Source organism: Felis catus (assembly GCF_018350175.1).
Source record: "Felis catus isolate Fca126 chromosome D3 unlocalized genomic scaffold, F.catus_Fca126_mat1.0 chrD3_random_Un_scaffold_47, whole genome shotgun sequence".
Lineage (NCBI taxonomy): Eukaryota > Metazoa > Chordata > Mammalia > Carnivora > Felidae > Felis > Felis catus.
In genome coordinates, this window is record NW_025408512.1 from 209188 (window position 1) to 225611 (window position 16424).

Sequence of the window (16424 nt, forward strand, 5' to 3'; positions counted from 1 at the left end):
AATCACATTGTATTATACTTGTATATTTGTCTGTGTTTGAAGCAACAGATGAGTATTTCCTTGTAGATGGTTGGTATTTCAGCACTGTTCTCTGAATTAATAAATTAAGTCAGATGGGTAAAATTCAGAACTTGATGAAAATTGTCTTTTTATTCTTTATCAGTAAAATTATTAGAAAACATTGGCTGTTTTATGGCTTTTTAATGGCTTTTTCTTTAAGGAGTGAACCTGGGTTACATAGGAAGAAGTTAAAGGAAGGTGAAAATGAAAAAGGGACATCAAAAGGATCTGTGATCACACCAGTGTTGAAGAAGGCCGATTCCCTAACTGGTGGTCCACTACAAAAGAATGATGGCAGCCATTTCAGTGAAAAGGATCAGCATGAAAGCAGGTAAAATCTATAAATTCTTTATGTGCCTGTGAAGGCATTTTAGCAGTGATTGCCTTTTGTGGAAATACGATGCTGTAGCGTAGGTAGGTCCAAGCTAAAGCAAGAAATACTCAACATACCAAACACACTGCTTGAAAAGTTATGATGAGGGTAAGTGACTTTGTCAAGGAGCAGTTTCAGTAGTCACCATGGAAGCATGGAAGATGAGTAAGTGTCAACAACTCCTTAGAGCATTTTAATTGGGAAAGGTAATAGAGAAATGGATGATAACTGGAAAAGAATGTGAGTTGCAAAGGCATTTTCCTCCTCTTTTTATTTTAATATGGGAGCTTTTAGAGTATGTATGCTGTTGGAAATGATCAATAGAGATAGACATGGTTAGTTAATTTAACTTTGTTTGCGTTTCCAAACATTAGGAAGTTTGTTGAGTGTATTACAGTATCTTTTAAAGATTATAGTCATTGTCTTTAGTACTCCTATTCATGTAATTTTGTGGAAGAAGTTGGTTTATTCAGAATTGGTTCCACAATGGGGTATTCTCCTGTAATTGAATGTGCAGATTTAAAAATATATATATGTATGTATGCAAGCATGTATATATATATATATTTATACCTGTGTATAAATTCTATATGTATATATAAGTATATGTGTGTGTATATATATACATTCACACTTATAATAAATGTATGCAAACAAACACTGAGGCCATTCTGAATAGAACTAATCCTTCCTTGATGATTTTAGATAGTCAGTGCCTTTGATAGCGTCATGAATAGCTATGATTTTGTGAGGGACTTGAAAGTATCTGGTTATATCAAGTTAATATTTATTTATGTTCTGGGGAAAGGGGAAGATTTTGTTTATCTACAATTGGAAAATAAACTAGTAACCCATCACAGATTATTCCTTTTGGACTGGAAAGCTCTAAATTACAAAAACCATGCTTCCTGTACCAGCAGTGTCACGGACACAGATTATATGTTCAATAAGTATGTGTTGAATGTGGGAATAAACAGTTGAATGAACGAATGAATGCCTGTTGATGAACTTCTCTAGAAGAAGCAAATCTGTAGTTTATTGAAAGTAGATTTCCAATATTGCCTAGGTATAAAGTCTCTTAAAAGAATGTGTAAGATTCAGAAATTGTTATGTACAGCTATGGCTAGAAATAGAATAATAATGTAGATTCATTTGCTATTATATTAGTTAGAAACACTTAAGTATTACTTTAACCACGTGTTATGAAACTCATGCTTTGAAGGCACATTCCAGGGTTTGAATTCAGGGTCTGTTCTTGGCCAGCGATTAGGGCTTCTTGGGCAAGTCACTTCGACTTTCTGTGCCTCATTTTCTTCCTGTGTAAAATACCTACTATAATAACCTACTTCATAAGATTGTTGTGGGGCTTCAAATACCTTGAAGACATGTAAAGTGCTCATAGTAATGCCTAGAGAGTCGTTGCACAGTGAGTCTTCAACACGTTAATATCATGATTGTTAAAAAGGGATCCGTTCATATAGGGACTTAACTTGCACTTTCCAAGTAGGTTTCAGTGCTAGGAAAAGTTTATTTTTAGTAAAAATGACAACAACAAAAACAATGGTATCATGCCTATCAAATAATGCAAGTCGCATTAGGATTTCCCTTTGCTTTTGTTAGTTTTTATCTAAATTTAGTACTTTGTTGTTCTCACTTCAGCAGCACATATATTACAACTGGATACGTCTAATCCTTCGTTAATATTAGTAATAGTATATTTTCTATGCTGTTTAATGTTACTCTATTGTTTAATCCCCTTTGTAGAAAATTAGTTTCAAATGCAGAGATTTTATATCAGAAACAATTGGGTTAAATATTCTTTGTATTTTAAGTATTTAATATTTGCCTGAAAAGAATTGTTGGGTTTTTTCAGGCCTGCAAAGAAAATTTCTAAGAAGAAGAACAAGGTAAGAGAAATAGACAATGTAATTTTATTTTATTTATTTATTTTATTTTTATTTTATTATATTATTTTGATAAATATTTATTAAAGGTATTGTTCAGTGGTAAAAAAATACTTTATGAAAGATGTAGTGAAAAAATAGACAATCTTCCTTTGTTGTAGAGACATTTGCTGTGAAAAAGGTACTTAGAAATACTAGCTATTGATAACGGTGTCTTTTTGATAAAAACCCCTTCTTTTAAAAAGTCTCTGTGCTTGTACCCCAATGTTCATAGCAGCACTCTCAACAATAGCCAAATTATGGAAAGAGCCTAAATGTCCATCAACTGATGAATGGATAAAGAAATTGTGGTTTATATACACAATGGAATACTACGTGGCAATGAGAAAAAATGAAATAGGGCCTTTTGTAGCAACGTGGATGGAACTGGAGAGTGTGATGCTCAGTGAAATAAGCCATACAGAGAAAGACAGATACCATATGGTTTCACTCTTATGTGGATCCTGAGAAACTTAACAGGAACCCATGGGGGAGGGGAAGGAAAAAAAAAAAGAGGTTAGAGTGGGAGAGAGCCAAAGCATAAGAGACTGTTAAAAACTGAGAACAAACTGAGGGTTGATGGGGGGTGGGAGGGAGGAGAGGGTGGGTGATGGGTATTGAGGAGGGCACCTTTTGGGATGAGCACTGGGTGTTGTATGGAAACCAATTTGTCAATAAATTTCATATATATATTAAAAAAATAAAAAAACATAAAAAGTCTCTGTGCTTTCGCTTTTAAATGTTTATTCACTTATTTTTAAAATGTATTTTGAGAGAGAGCACGCACAAGTGGGGGAGGGGCAGGGGGAGAGGGGGAGAGAGAATCCCAAGCAGGCTCCATGCTGACATTGTGGAGGTCAACATGGGACTCAAACTCAGGAACCCTGAGGTCATGACCTGAGCCACAATGGAGTCGGATGCTCAACCGACTGAGCCACTCAGGTGCCCCTGTGTTTGCTTTTATAAAAAGATGGGTATTTATCACTTCTCTACACCTTGTATATTTTATAAATATTTGGGGGACATTTTGAAATGGTATTCTTTATTTGTAGGTCAAAAAGCAAATTACTTCTAAGGATGACCTTGTCGACTTCATTCAGTCATCTGAAACAGCCTCAGAGGATTGTGGGTTGCCTTACTCTAAGAATTTCATGTTGCTGATTGAACAACTTGGCATGGATTGTAAAGGTAGGAGGCCTTTTTACGTATATGGCTGTAGTCATATGTGCACACCTTGCCTAGTACTGCACCATAGAACACTGCTGTATTGTAGAGCTGCTCATCTCAGAAATATGTTTTATATTAAAATCAAAGGAGAACTATTGTGTCCTCTCAGCCAAAGAGTCATCATTTCTACTGTACCTTTCTTAGTGGGAATGGCACATCTAACGTGTTTGTTAACTCTGCTTCTCTTCTGTGCCTTCACCCAGGTCAGGTCATTATTTTTCTCCTAGATGACTGAGATAACCTCAGGACCGTTTTCACTGCCGTTCAACCTCCCAGGACCTTGGTCTGCACTGCAACCATAATTAGTATATACTTAAAAAAATGTGTATTTCATCATGTTACCTCCTTGCTTAAAGCTTAGCTGTTACTTCTCATTGCTATTAGGTTAAAGGCCACGGACCTCTGGCTTCATCTTGTATTGTTTGACATCCTTCTTTCCGTCTGTGTCTTATCCACTGTTTGAGACGTTTCTTCCTGTGAAAGAGCTTGTCGTTTCCAACAGCTTTGGTTAGGTAAACTGCACATATATGAAGTGTGTCATTTGATAGTTTTGACATATGTTTACACGTATGAAATGATAACCGCAATCCAGTTAACATATTCATCACCCTGAAAAATCTCATGTCCCTTTCTATTCCCTATTATGAAGCTGCCAAATCGTTTTCTAAAGGAGTTATACTGTTTTCCATTCCCACCAGCAGTCTGTGAGAGCACCAATTCCTACATACATGTTCATGAACACTTAGTATTGTCAGCTTTTTAATTCCTAGCCATTCAGATGGATATTTTATATATCATTATGGTTTGAATATACATTTTGCTAATAACTGACGATGTTGACCATATTTTCACATGCTTGCTTGCCATCTGTATATCTTCTTTGAATTGTCCAAATCTTTTTTTTTTATTTTAAGAATTTGTTTGTTTTCTTACTTGTTGAGTTTTCAGAATTCTTTGTATATTCTAGACACAGTTCCTTCTTATTTTGTTTTCTTTTTGTCTTTTTGTGGTCGTTTTTGTTTTTGTTTTCCATTGAGGCATTTTATTTGCACATACGTATTACATCCCTAGGGAAAGAATCCCAGGATTTCCCCTTCTGTGTGTTTTCATCTTGCTTCTTCATGGTCCATGACTGTAGCTGAGGTGGTCAGTATAATGAAACCAAACTGAGCAGATTATTCTGCCACTTTTCTAGATCTTTGCATTGTCCATCAGTTCTGGGGCCAGTCACTCCATGCTTGCTTAACCTGCCTGTGAGGTTCACAACAATTTTCCCAACTCTGTGATCATCAATTTTTAAATTCACCAGTGTAACCATGCTTCATCATCACAGTTAGAAAGTGGACAATGTCTGTGGAGCACGGCCTAGTAAGAACCTGGCGTTTGCTTCTCTTTTCAGTATTGTTATGCTTTGGGGAGCATCTGCCACGACATTCACATGCATCATGATGGTGGCACAGAAAGATGGTGGAAAGAGCTAGATACAGTTCCTTTATCACCTCTCTCTCTTTTTTTTTTTTTTTTTTGCCAGGTTTTTCTTCTCCCAGTCTGTGACTTTTCCTTCTCTCAACAGTGTTTTTGAAGAGCAGCTTTTCTTTTTGGTGAAGTCCAGTTTATGCATTCATTTGTTCTTGTATTATTGTTGCTTTTGGTTTCATATCGAAGAAATCTTTGCCTAGCACAAGGTCACAAAGTTTTTCTCTCATGCTTTCTTTTAGAAGTGTTGTAGTTTGAGGTCTCACATTTAGATCTATGGCCCATTTTATATTCTTTTTTTTTATGATATAAAGTATGGATACAAGTTCATTCTTTTGCATATGGATATCCAGTTGTTCCAGCACCATTTATTGAAAAGGCTGTGTTTTCTCCACTTTATGCCATTGCTCCTTTGTCATAATCAGTTGGCCATATATGTGTGGGCTTATTTATGGGCTCTATTCTGTCTCATTGATCTCTTTGGCCATCTTTGTACCAATATTATGCTGTTTTAATCACTGCCAGTTTATAAGAATTTTTGAAATTACGTAGTGTTAGTCGTCCTGCTTGGTTCTCTTCAGTGTTCTTTTGCTACACTGGATCCTTTGCATTTCCACGTGAATTTTAGAATCAGTTTGTCAGTTTCTTAAAAAACAAACAAACACACAAAACCCCAACTCTGGTGGTCTTCTGGAAATGAAGTTTAGATTATGTTGAATCTACAGATTTATTTGGGGAGAACTGACTTCTTGACAATATTGACTTTTTTAACCCCTGAACAGAGGATATATCTCTCCCTTGATATAGGTCTTTTAAAATTTTCTCAGTAATATTTTGTAGTTTTTAATGTATAGGTCTTTCTGTCTTTTATGATATTAACTGTGATTATTTTTTATTTTCAGTGCAGTTGTAAATAATATATCTTAAATTTAAATATTTTTTGGTAATGTTTACCCTTGAGAGAGAGACAGAGCCTGAGTTGGGGAGGGACAGAGAGAGAGGGAGACAGAATCTGAAGCAGGCTCCAGGCTCCAAGCTGTCAGTACAGAGCCGACATGGGGCTTGAACTCACCAACGTTGAGATCATGACCTTAGCCAGAGCCCAGCGCTTAACCAACTGAGCACCCAGGTGCCCTGAAATTTTAATTTTTGATTCTTTATAGCAAGTATATAGAAATACAGTTGATTTTTGTGTAATGATTCTGTATCTTCCAACCTTGATAAATTTATATGTATACATATATTTAAATTTTTTTAACGTTTTACTTATTTTTGAGACAGAGAGACAGGGCATGAACAGGGGAGGGGCAGAGAGAGAGGGAGACACAGAATCGGAAGCAGGCTGCAGGCTCTGAGCCATCAGCCCAGAGCCCGACGCGGGGCTCGAACTCACAGACCACGAGATCGTGACCTGAGCTGAAGTCGGCCGCTTAACCGACTGAGCCACCCAGGGGCCCCTACATATATTTAATTTTAGAGATTCTCATGGGGGCGCCTGGGTGGCGCAGTCGGTTAAGCGTCCGACTTCAGCCAGGTCACGATCTCGCGGTCCGTGGGTTCGAGCCCCGCGTCGGGCTCTGGGCTGATGGCTCAGAGCCTGGAGCCTGTTTCCGATTCTGTGTCTCCCTCTCTCTCTGCCCCTCCCGTTCATGCTCTATCTCTCTCTGTCCCAAAAATAAATAAACGTTGAAAAAAAATAAAAAAATAAAAGTTTCTCATGGTTTGCCTCCCTGTCTGAAAAGATTTTTCCCTCTTCTGTTCCCCCATGTTTTTCTGTTACGTTTTTCAAAACCCACATATGAGTGAAAACATGATATCTGTTTTTCTCTGACTGCCTTATTTCACTTCACATACTACCCTCCAATTCCATCCATGTTGTTGCAAATGGCACGATTTCATTCTTTCTCACTGCCAAGTAATAGCCATCGTATATATAAACCATATCTTCTTTACCCATTCATCAGTTGGTGGACATTTGGGCTCTTTCCATCATATGGCAATTGTTGATAGTGCTGCTATACACGTTGGGGTACATGTGCCCCTATGAATCAGCACTCCTGTATCCCTTGGGTAAATGCCTAGTAGTGCAATTCCTGGGTTGTAGGGTAATTCTATTTTAATTTTTTGAGGAACCAACCTCCACACTGTTTTCCAGAGCAGCTGCACCAACCCTGCATTCCCACCGACAGTGCAAGAGAGTTCCCATTTCTGCACATCCCCACCAACATCTGTTGTTTCCTGTGTTGTTAATTTGATCGACTCTGACCGGTGTGAGGTGGTATCTCAATGTGGTTTTGATTTGTATTTCCCTGATGATGAGCGACCTTGAACATCCTTTCATGTGCCTGTTGGCCATCTGGATGTCTTCTGTGGAAAAGTGTCTATTCATGTCTTCTGCCCATTCTTTCCCTGGATTATTTGTTTTTCAGGTGTTGCGTTTGGTAAATTCTTTATAGAGTATGGATGCTAATCCTTTATGTCATTTGCAAATATCTTCTCCCGTTCCATTGGTGCCTTTTAATTTTGTGGATTGTTTCCTTTGCAGTGCAGAAGCTTTTTACCTTGATGAGGTCCCAATAGTCCAATTTTGCTTTTATGTCCCTTGTCTTCAGAGATGTGTTGAGTAGAAGTTGCTGTGGCCAAGGTCAAAGAGGATGTGGCCTGTGTTCTCCTCTAGGGTTTTGATGGTTTCCTCTCTCACATTGAGGTCTTTCATCCATTTTGAGTTTATGTATGGTGTAAGAAACTGGTCCAGTTTCATTCTTCCGCATGGTGCTGTCCAGCTCTCCCAGCACCATTTGCTAAAGAGCCTATCTTTTTTCCATTGGATACTCTTTCCTGCTTTGCCAAGGTTTAGTTGGCCATACATTTGTGGGTCCATTTCTGGATTCTGGATTCTATTCCATTCGCCTTTGTGTCTCTTTTTGTGCCGATAGTATACTCTCTTGATGATTGCAGCTTTGTAGTAGAGGCTCAAGTCTGCGATTGTGACACCTCCAGCTTTGGTTTTCTTTTTTAACATTACTTTGGCTATCTGGGATCTTTTGTGGTTCCATACAAATTTTAGGATTGTTTGTTCTAGCTCTGAGAAGAGTGCCAGTGCAATGTTGATTGGGATTGCATTGATTGTGTAGATTGCTTTGGGTCGTATCGACATTTTCATAATATTTCTTCTTCCAGTCCGTGAGCATGGAATGTTTTTCCATTTCTTTGTGTCTTCTTCAATTTCTTTGATATTTTTTCTATAGTTTTCAGGATACAAATCTCTTATATCTTTGGTTAGGTTGATTTCTAGATATTTTATGGTTCTTGGTGTAATTGTAAATGAGCTCAGTTTCTTGATTTCTCTTTCTGTGGCTTCATTATTGGTATATAGAAGTGCAATCAATTTCTGTGTGTTGATTTTTGTATCCTGTGACTTTGCTGAATTCATGTATCAGTTCGAGCAGCTTTTTGGTGGAGTCTTTCGGGTTTTCCATGTGGAGTATCATGTCATCTGCGAAAAGTGAAAGTGTAACTTCTTCTTTGCCAATTTGGATGAGTTTTATTTCATTTTGTTGTGATTGCTGAGGCTAGGACTTCCAACACTATGGTAAACAACACTGGTGAGAGTGGACATCCCTTTCATGTTCCTTATCTCCTGTGGTGGGGGGGGGGGCGGGAAGTTCTCTGTTTCTCCCCATTGAGGATGCTATTAGCAGCGAGCTTCTCATATATGGCTTTTATGATGTTAAGGTATGTTCCTTCTATCCCAACTTTCTTGAAGGTTTTTCTAACAAAGGATGCCGTAGTTTATCAAATGTTTTTTTTCCTGCTTTTATTGACAGGATCATATGGATGATTGTATCCTTTCTTCTATTAATGTGATGTATCATTTTGATTGATTTGCGAATATTGAACCAACCCTGTAGCCCAGGAATGAATCCCACTTGATCATGGTGAAGAATTCTTTCATACACTGCCGAATTGGATTTGCTAGTATCTTGTTAAGAATTTTGGCATCCATGTTCATCAGGAACATTGGCCTGTCATTCTCCTTTTTAGTGGGGTCTCTATCTGTTTTGGGAATCAAGGGAATGCTAGCTTCACAGAATGAGTCCGGAAGCTTTTCTTCCATTTCTTTGTTCAACAGCTTGAAAAGTATAGGTATTAACTCTGCTTTCAATGTCTTGTAGAATTCCCCTGGGAAGACTTCTGGCCCAGGACTCCTATTTGTTGGGAGATTTTTGATAATTGATTGAATTTCTTCGCTGGTTATGGGTCTGTTCAAATTTTCTATTTCTTCCCATTTGAGTTTGGGTAGTGTGTGGTTGTCTAGGTATTTGTCCATTTCTTCCAGGTTGTCCAGTTTGTTGGCATATAAATTTTCATAGTATTCTCTAATAATTGAATTTCTGTGGTGTTGACTGTGATCTCTCTTCTTTCATTCATGATTTCATCTCTTTGGATTCTCATTTCTTTCTGAGAAAGCTGGCTAGGGGGTTATCAAGTTTATTTATTCGTTAAAAAAAAAAGCAGCTCTTAGATTCGCCGATCTGTTCTTTACGTGCTTGTGTTTTGTGTTTTGTTTTTTTGTTTTTGTTTTTTTTTTATTCTATGGTGTTTATTTCTGCTCTAATCTTTATTATTTCTTCTAATGGCTGTAGGGTTTCTTTGCTCTTCTTCTTCTAGTTTCTTTAGGTGTGAGGTTCGATTTTGTATTTTGGATTGTTCTTATTTCTTGAGAAATGCCTGGATTGCAATGTGTTTTCCTTTTAGGGCTGCCTTTGCTGCATCCCAAAGGGTTTGGACTGTCATGTTTTCATTTTCGTTTGCCTCCATATTTTTTTAATTTCTCTTTTCATCGTCTGGTTGACCCATTCTTTCTCTAATAGGATGTTCTTTAACCTCCATGCATTCAGAAGCTTTCCAAACTTTTTCTTTTGTTTGATTTCAAGTTTCATAGTGTTGTGATCTGAAAATATGCATGGTATGATCTCAGTTCTTTTATATTTATTGAGGGCTGTTTTGTGACCCACTGTGTGATCTGTTTTGGAGAATGTTCCACGTGTACTCGAGAAGAATGTGTATTCTGCTGCTGTTGGATGAAAAGTTCTGAATAGGTCTGTCAAATCCCTCTGGTCCAGTGTATCATTCAAAGCCTTTGTTTCTTTATTGATTTTCTGCCTAGATGATCTGTCCATTGTTGCAAGGGAGTATTAAAGTCACCTACAATTTCCATATGATTATCAATAAGATTGCTTATGTTTGTGATTAGTCAATGTATATATTTGTGGGGTCTCTAGTTGGGGCCACCAACATTTACAATTGTTAGCTCTTCTTGATGGATAGATCCCTTAACTATGACGTATTGCCCTTCTTCATCTCTTGTTAGAGTCTGTAGTTTGAAATCTCATCTACGTATGGCTACTCCAGCTTTCTTTTGACTTCCAGTAGCATCATACATGGTACTCCATCCCCTAACCTCCAATCTAATGGTGTCCTCATGTCTAAAATAAGTCTCTCGTAGACAGCATATAGATGGATTTTGTTCTTGTTGTTTTTAATCCATCCCAATACCCTGTGTGTTTCGATAGGGGCATTTAGTCCATTCACATTCAGAGTGATTATTTAAAGATATGGATTTAGTGTCATTGTGTTGTCGGTAGGTTTCATGCTTGTGGTGATGTTTCTGGTCCTTTGTAGACTTGGCAACATTCCATTCACATAGTCTTCCTGAGGATCTCCTGCAGGGCTGGTTTAGTGGTCATGAGCCCTTTTAGTTTTTGTTGTTCTGGGAAAGCTTATCTCTCCTATTCTGAATGACAGCCTTGCTGGAGAAAGGATTCTTAGCTGCATATTTTCCTATTCAACACATGGACTTTCTCCTACTATCCCCTCCTGGCCTGCCAAGTTTCAGTGGACAGGTCTGCTACTACCCATATGTGTCTACCCTTGTAGGTTAAGGCCCGTTTGTCCCTTGCTGCTTTCAGAATTCTCTCTTTCTCTTTGTAACTTGTCAGTTTCACTATGATATGCTGTGGAGAAGACCTATTCCTGTTGAATCTGAAGGGAGTTGTCTGTGCCTGCTGGATTTGGATGTCTGCTTCCTTCTCCAGATTAAGGAAGTTGTCACCTATAATTTGTTCAAGTGAACCTTCTGCCCTTTTCTCTCTCTCTTATGCTGGAACTTTGATGATATGGATATTATTACATTTCATTGAATCACTTAGTTTTCTAATACTCCCCTCATGGTCTAATATTTTCTTATCACCCTTTTTCTTGGCTTCATCATTTTCCATAATTTCATCTTCTATGTCACTTATTCTCCCCTCTGTTTCCTCCATCCTTGCTATTACTGCATCTAGTTTATTTTGCATCTTATTTACAATATTTCTTCATTGTTGTGACTATTTCTCAGTTCCTTCATCCCTGCAGCAATAGATTCTCTCCTGTCTTCTATGCTTTTTTTGTAAGCTCAGCTGTTAATCTTACAACTATTCTTCTAAATTCTTGAACCGGTATATTTATTGTTTATATCTGTTTTGAGCAGTTCTCTAGCTGTCATTTCTTCCTGGAGTTCCTTTTGAGGAGAATTCTTCCATTTCATCAGTGTTCAGTACTTTATGTGTTTTCCTAGCTGTCATGTGTCCTGCACCTGAGAGCACTACTATGTTTAAAAGGGGTCATATGCTGTCCAGGGCCTGGCCCTTCAACAGGTATTTTTGGAGTGTGTTTCATGCTCTCTGTTGTTGTGACTCTGGTTGCTTTATTTCCCTACTCCTATTGGTGGGTTGGCCATTCCAGTAGGTGTGCTTAGATTTGTTCATAATGTAACCTTGGAAACAAATTTAGACAGTGGGGGGGGGGTGGTGATGGAAGATGTCTTATCCCATACAAAGGGAGAAATGACAGGGGCAAGGGAAAAGAGAAGAGACAAAAAATTGACCAGGCAGAGAATCAGAGATACTATACAACTTAATCCAAGGAGGAAAAAGAGAGAGAGAGAGAGAGAGAGAGAGAGAGAGAGAGAGAGAGAGAGGAAAATGAAGAAGAAGGAGATACAGAAGAGGTGCAGAAAAAATAGATTAAAAATCTCCATGACCTGGCAAGTTGTCCTCCTGGGCCCCTGGAGATGTTTATGTCACTCTGTAGCCTGGATTCCTAGATTTCCACGTCTTCTTGCCTCACTGCTGTGTTTGAGGGATGCGGTAATTTCACGTCCCCCTACTTCTCTGTCATGTTGACTCACCCCCTTTTTAATGTAGTGTTAGATTTGATGTGTGGATGGTTTCTTCAGAAATTTTGCTCCCATGCTTATGACAGAATTTTCTTTCTTATAGTACCTTTGTCTAGTTTTGGTTTCAGGCAATGCTAGCATTATAGAATGAGGGGAGAAATATTTCTCCTCTCCACTTTTGGGGGAGACTTTGTGTAGAATAGATGACATCTGTTCCTAAAATGTTGGTTGAATTTCCCAGAGTAGCCACTTGGCCCTGAAATTGTTTTGTGTGGAAAGATCTTTAACTAAGACTTTAGTTTCTTTTATAGATATAGAGTTAGGTAGCTAATCTATTCTTTTTTTTCCTTTATTTTATTTTTTATTTCATTTCATTTCATTTCATTTCATTTCATTTCATTTCATTTCATTTTACTTTATTTTATTTTTAAGCGATCTTTACACCCAACATGGGGCTTGAAATCACAATCCAGAGATCAAGAGTCACATGCTCTACGAACTGAGCCAGCAAGGTACCCCTTATTCTTGATTGAGCTTTGCTAATTTCTGTCTTCCATGGGATTTACCCACTGCATCTGAGTTTTCAGATTAATTATATAAAGTTCATAATATTACTTTGTCTTTTTTTTTAGTATCTGTGAATCTTTAGTAATGGCACATTACTAATTTCTGATATATTGTTAATATTTCCTTTGTTTCTCTTCATTTCAGGATCAGTCTTGGTAGAAATTTATCCCTTTTTTTCACCTCCTGAAAGCATTTAGTTTCATCGATTATTCTCTATCATTTTTCTGCTTTCTTTCATGTGATTTTGTCTTTGAGTTTTATTAGTTCCTTTTGTCTGCTTGGTTTGGCTTTAATTTGTTTTCTTTTTCTAGTTTCTAAAGATGGAACCAACAGACCTCTCTTCTTCCTCATCCTTCTTCTTCTTCCTCTTCTTCCTCTCCTTCTTCTTCCCCTCCTTCTTCGTCCCCCTCCCATTCTTCTTCTTCTTCTTCTTCTTCTTCTTCTTCTTCTTCTTCTTCTTCTTCTTCTTCTTCTTCTTCTTCTTCTTCTTCCAGATGCTGTAGAAATCTATTGGAGTTATTTTACCAAAATTTTTCTCAATTATGAAAAATTAAATTCAGTTCTTCCACCTATAGACAGAAAAAAAGAAGAAAATCTCTTCACTAAAATACAGCATGAAAATCAGGTATCTCCTGGCCACATGGTGGCCATTTCACACAATTTTTAAGACAGGTAACTAAATACCAAGTTATTTCCTTTCAGGCCAGCCACAAAACTTTAAAGAATAGACCCTAGACGTGTATGTACATGACAGAGCAGGTTCCTGCTTGAGCCAGGCAGGTTTAGTATCATTTCCAGGGCTTAGCAATCTGTGGCCCATGGACTGAATGTGGCTTGGCCTGTTTGTGTATGGCCCTGAGGCAAGAAAAATTTTCAGACTTTTTAAAGTGTTGTAAACAAAGCAAAAACAAAGGACTATGTGACAAATGTACATGGTCTACAAAGCCTAAAATATTTACAGTTTGGCCTTTTACAGAAAAAGCTTGCAGACCCTTCATTTATACCAATGTTGTACAGAATTCAGACGGTGCGATTACATTTCTGAGATAATGTTCCTTTATTCCGACCCAGAATGTAGCAACATCCTACAAAGATGATCCTCTGATGCCATGTGTTAGAATTCCTTTTCTCTTTTTTCTTCATCTTCACATCATTAAAGTTCATCCTTATCTCTCTTTCCATGAGTGTGGAGGTTGTTCAGTTTTTCATATATTAAGGCAGCGATCGCTTTTGCATCTCTGGCATCTATTTGCTCTCCCCAAATGTTTCTCTTTGCTTTTTCGTAAGGATAACATTTAACAGTCGGATAGGCTCTGATGCCAGCTTTCTGGCATGCTTGAACGTAAGCCTGACAGTCGACTTTTCTAGCTTTCACTTTTCCTTTCATCATCCTAGCCAAGAGCTCAAACTCGGGAGCAAAATGTTGGCAAGGTCCACACCAAGGAGCATAGAATTCAATCCCCCAGTGATTTTTCCCTTGCATAATTTTTTCATCAAAAGTCTGAGGCATTAGATCTGTGGATGCTTGAAGTAGAAATCCTAGACCCCAAATCTGTCTTCTAACCATTGTAACTGTGATACTTAAAAGCTTTATTTGGTTTGGGGGGAAAAATCTTATCTCAGGGTATCCCTGAACATTTACTTGGGCACAAAAAGAACGATACTGTTGGCGGTCTATACCGCCCACAGTAACTGTCCAGTTAGTGTCCGGGCCATTCTTTTCCATTCTGGCATTAGGACTTGACATGGATGACACCATGGGGAGTAGAAGTCAACCATCCAGACTTCATCATGTTTTCTTTAACTAGTTCATTGAAAGTGGTGGGCCTCAGGGAGATCACTGAAGGAGTCCTAAGATCCTCTATGAATTCCAAGATCTGTTGTTCAGCAGGATTGGTTCAATACCACTGTTGTTGGATCCGCCTGAATGTTTTATGTGTTACAGGGTCCCTCTTGAACCGTACAATCTAGTGTACGCAGGCGGGGAGGTGGCGGGGGGTGGGGGGTGGCGGGAGGGTGGGGGTCGGTGGGGGCGAGGTGGCTGGAGGTGCGGGGGCGGGGGCGAGTGTTCTCCGGGGTGGGGGTTGGCACCAGTGGGGTGGCCTGGGTGGGGAGTGGCATGGGGGGCGTGGGGACGGGGGGTGGCGGGGGCTGGGGGAGCAGGGGGCGGTGTCCGGCCCCTGCCCACCTCAGGGTAGGGTGGTTGCCTCCTGCAGCTACTCCCCCACCTTCAATCCCGGGCAGGTGGTGCACCCCGCCCCCACCAGGCTGAAAGCCAGAACTGTGGGCAGTTGAACAAAGTTCTAGCTCTCCAACTGCCACAGGAGCAGGGTGGGGAGGGGCGCCTGGGAAGCAGGGGAGGAGCCACAAAGGCAGCAAGGAGCATCGCACTTCCCTCTTCTTTTTTAATGTATACATTCAGTGCCATCAGTCTTCATGTGAGTGCTACTAAAGCAGGACTCTACAAATTCTACTGTGGTTTCATTTTCATACAGTTCAGAATCGTTTCTAATTTTTTTCTCTTTTCATTAGTTCTTTGACCCAGGGGATATTTTGATGTGTTCTGTAGTTCGCAAATAGTTGAGTGTTTTCCAGAGATATTTTTGTTCTTGATTTCTGATTTGATTGCTTTGTGGTCAGGGGACACACTTTTATGACTTCAGGCCTCTTGACTTCTTCCTTTTATTAAGAGTTATTTTATGACCCAGAGTATCGTCTTTTTTGGTAAGTGTTCCATGGATCCTTGGGAAGAATAGTGGTGGTCAAGTCTACTGTGTCCTTGCTGATGTTGTGCCTATTGAAATATCAGACTATAATTGTGAATTTGCCTATTTCTCTTTTCGGTTCTATCAATTTTTGCTTCAGGTACTTTGAAGCTATTAACGGATCCATGAACATTTAAGATTGCTATTAATTGACCCTTTTATGATTATACAATGACCTGTTGTTTATTGCTGGTAATAATTTTTTGTTTTGAAACTGTGTTGTCTGGTATTCATATAGCCACTCTAGCTCAGCCTTCTTTGGTCAAGTGTTAGTGTGCTATATCATATTTCTGTCTTTTGAACAAATTTCTGTCTTGACATTTTAAGTGCATTTTGTATAGGTAGCATATAGCTGAGTCTTCCTTTTTTATCCATTCTGACACTCTGCGTCTTAGTTGAGGCTTTTAGACCGTTTTCATTTGCTGTGATTATTGATAGAGTTGATTTGAATCTGTCATCATGCTGTTTGATTTGCATTTGTCCTATCTGCTCCTTGTTCCTGTTCTCTTCTTTTTCCGCTTTCTTTTAATCGAGTCATTTTTATGATTCAGTTTTATCCATTTATTATGTATTTATTTATTTATTCACTTATTCACTTATTTATTTAGGCTTCCTAGCTAGAACTTTTCAGTTTTGCTATTGTGGTGGTTGGTTTAGGTTTTATAGTCTGTGGGTTAAACATCACAGTCTAGCTTCCATTAATGTTATACCACATCGTATATAGTTTAGGAAAATTACAATAGTTGACTTCCATCTCTTCTTTCCTAGACAGATCCTTCCTGGGTCGGTGGGAT

At 38.6% G+C, this 16424-nt stretch overlaps 1 protein-coding gene across 26 annotated transcripts in view; it reads left to right on the forward strand.

The window, feature by feature from the left end:
* Positions 1–16424, forward strand: part of LOC111558426 (ankyrin repeat domain-containing protein 26-like) — a 204820-nt gene that overhangs the window by 153016 nt on the left and 35380 nt on the right. For all 26 annotated transcript variants that reach the window (XR_006593520.1, XM_045051579.1, XM_045051562.1 and 23 more), the window contains 3 exons: positions 221–391; positions 2307–2340; positions 3429–3564. Coding sequence is in view for 25 of the 26 variants with exons in the window: in XM_045051579.1 (XP_044907514.1) it covers positions 221–391; positions 2307–2340; positions 3429–3564 (341 nt within the window). In the remaining variant the exon portion in view is untranslated. The remainder of the gene's footprint in view (positions 1–220; positions 392–2306; positions 2341–3428; positions 3565–16424) is intronic.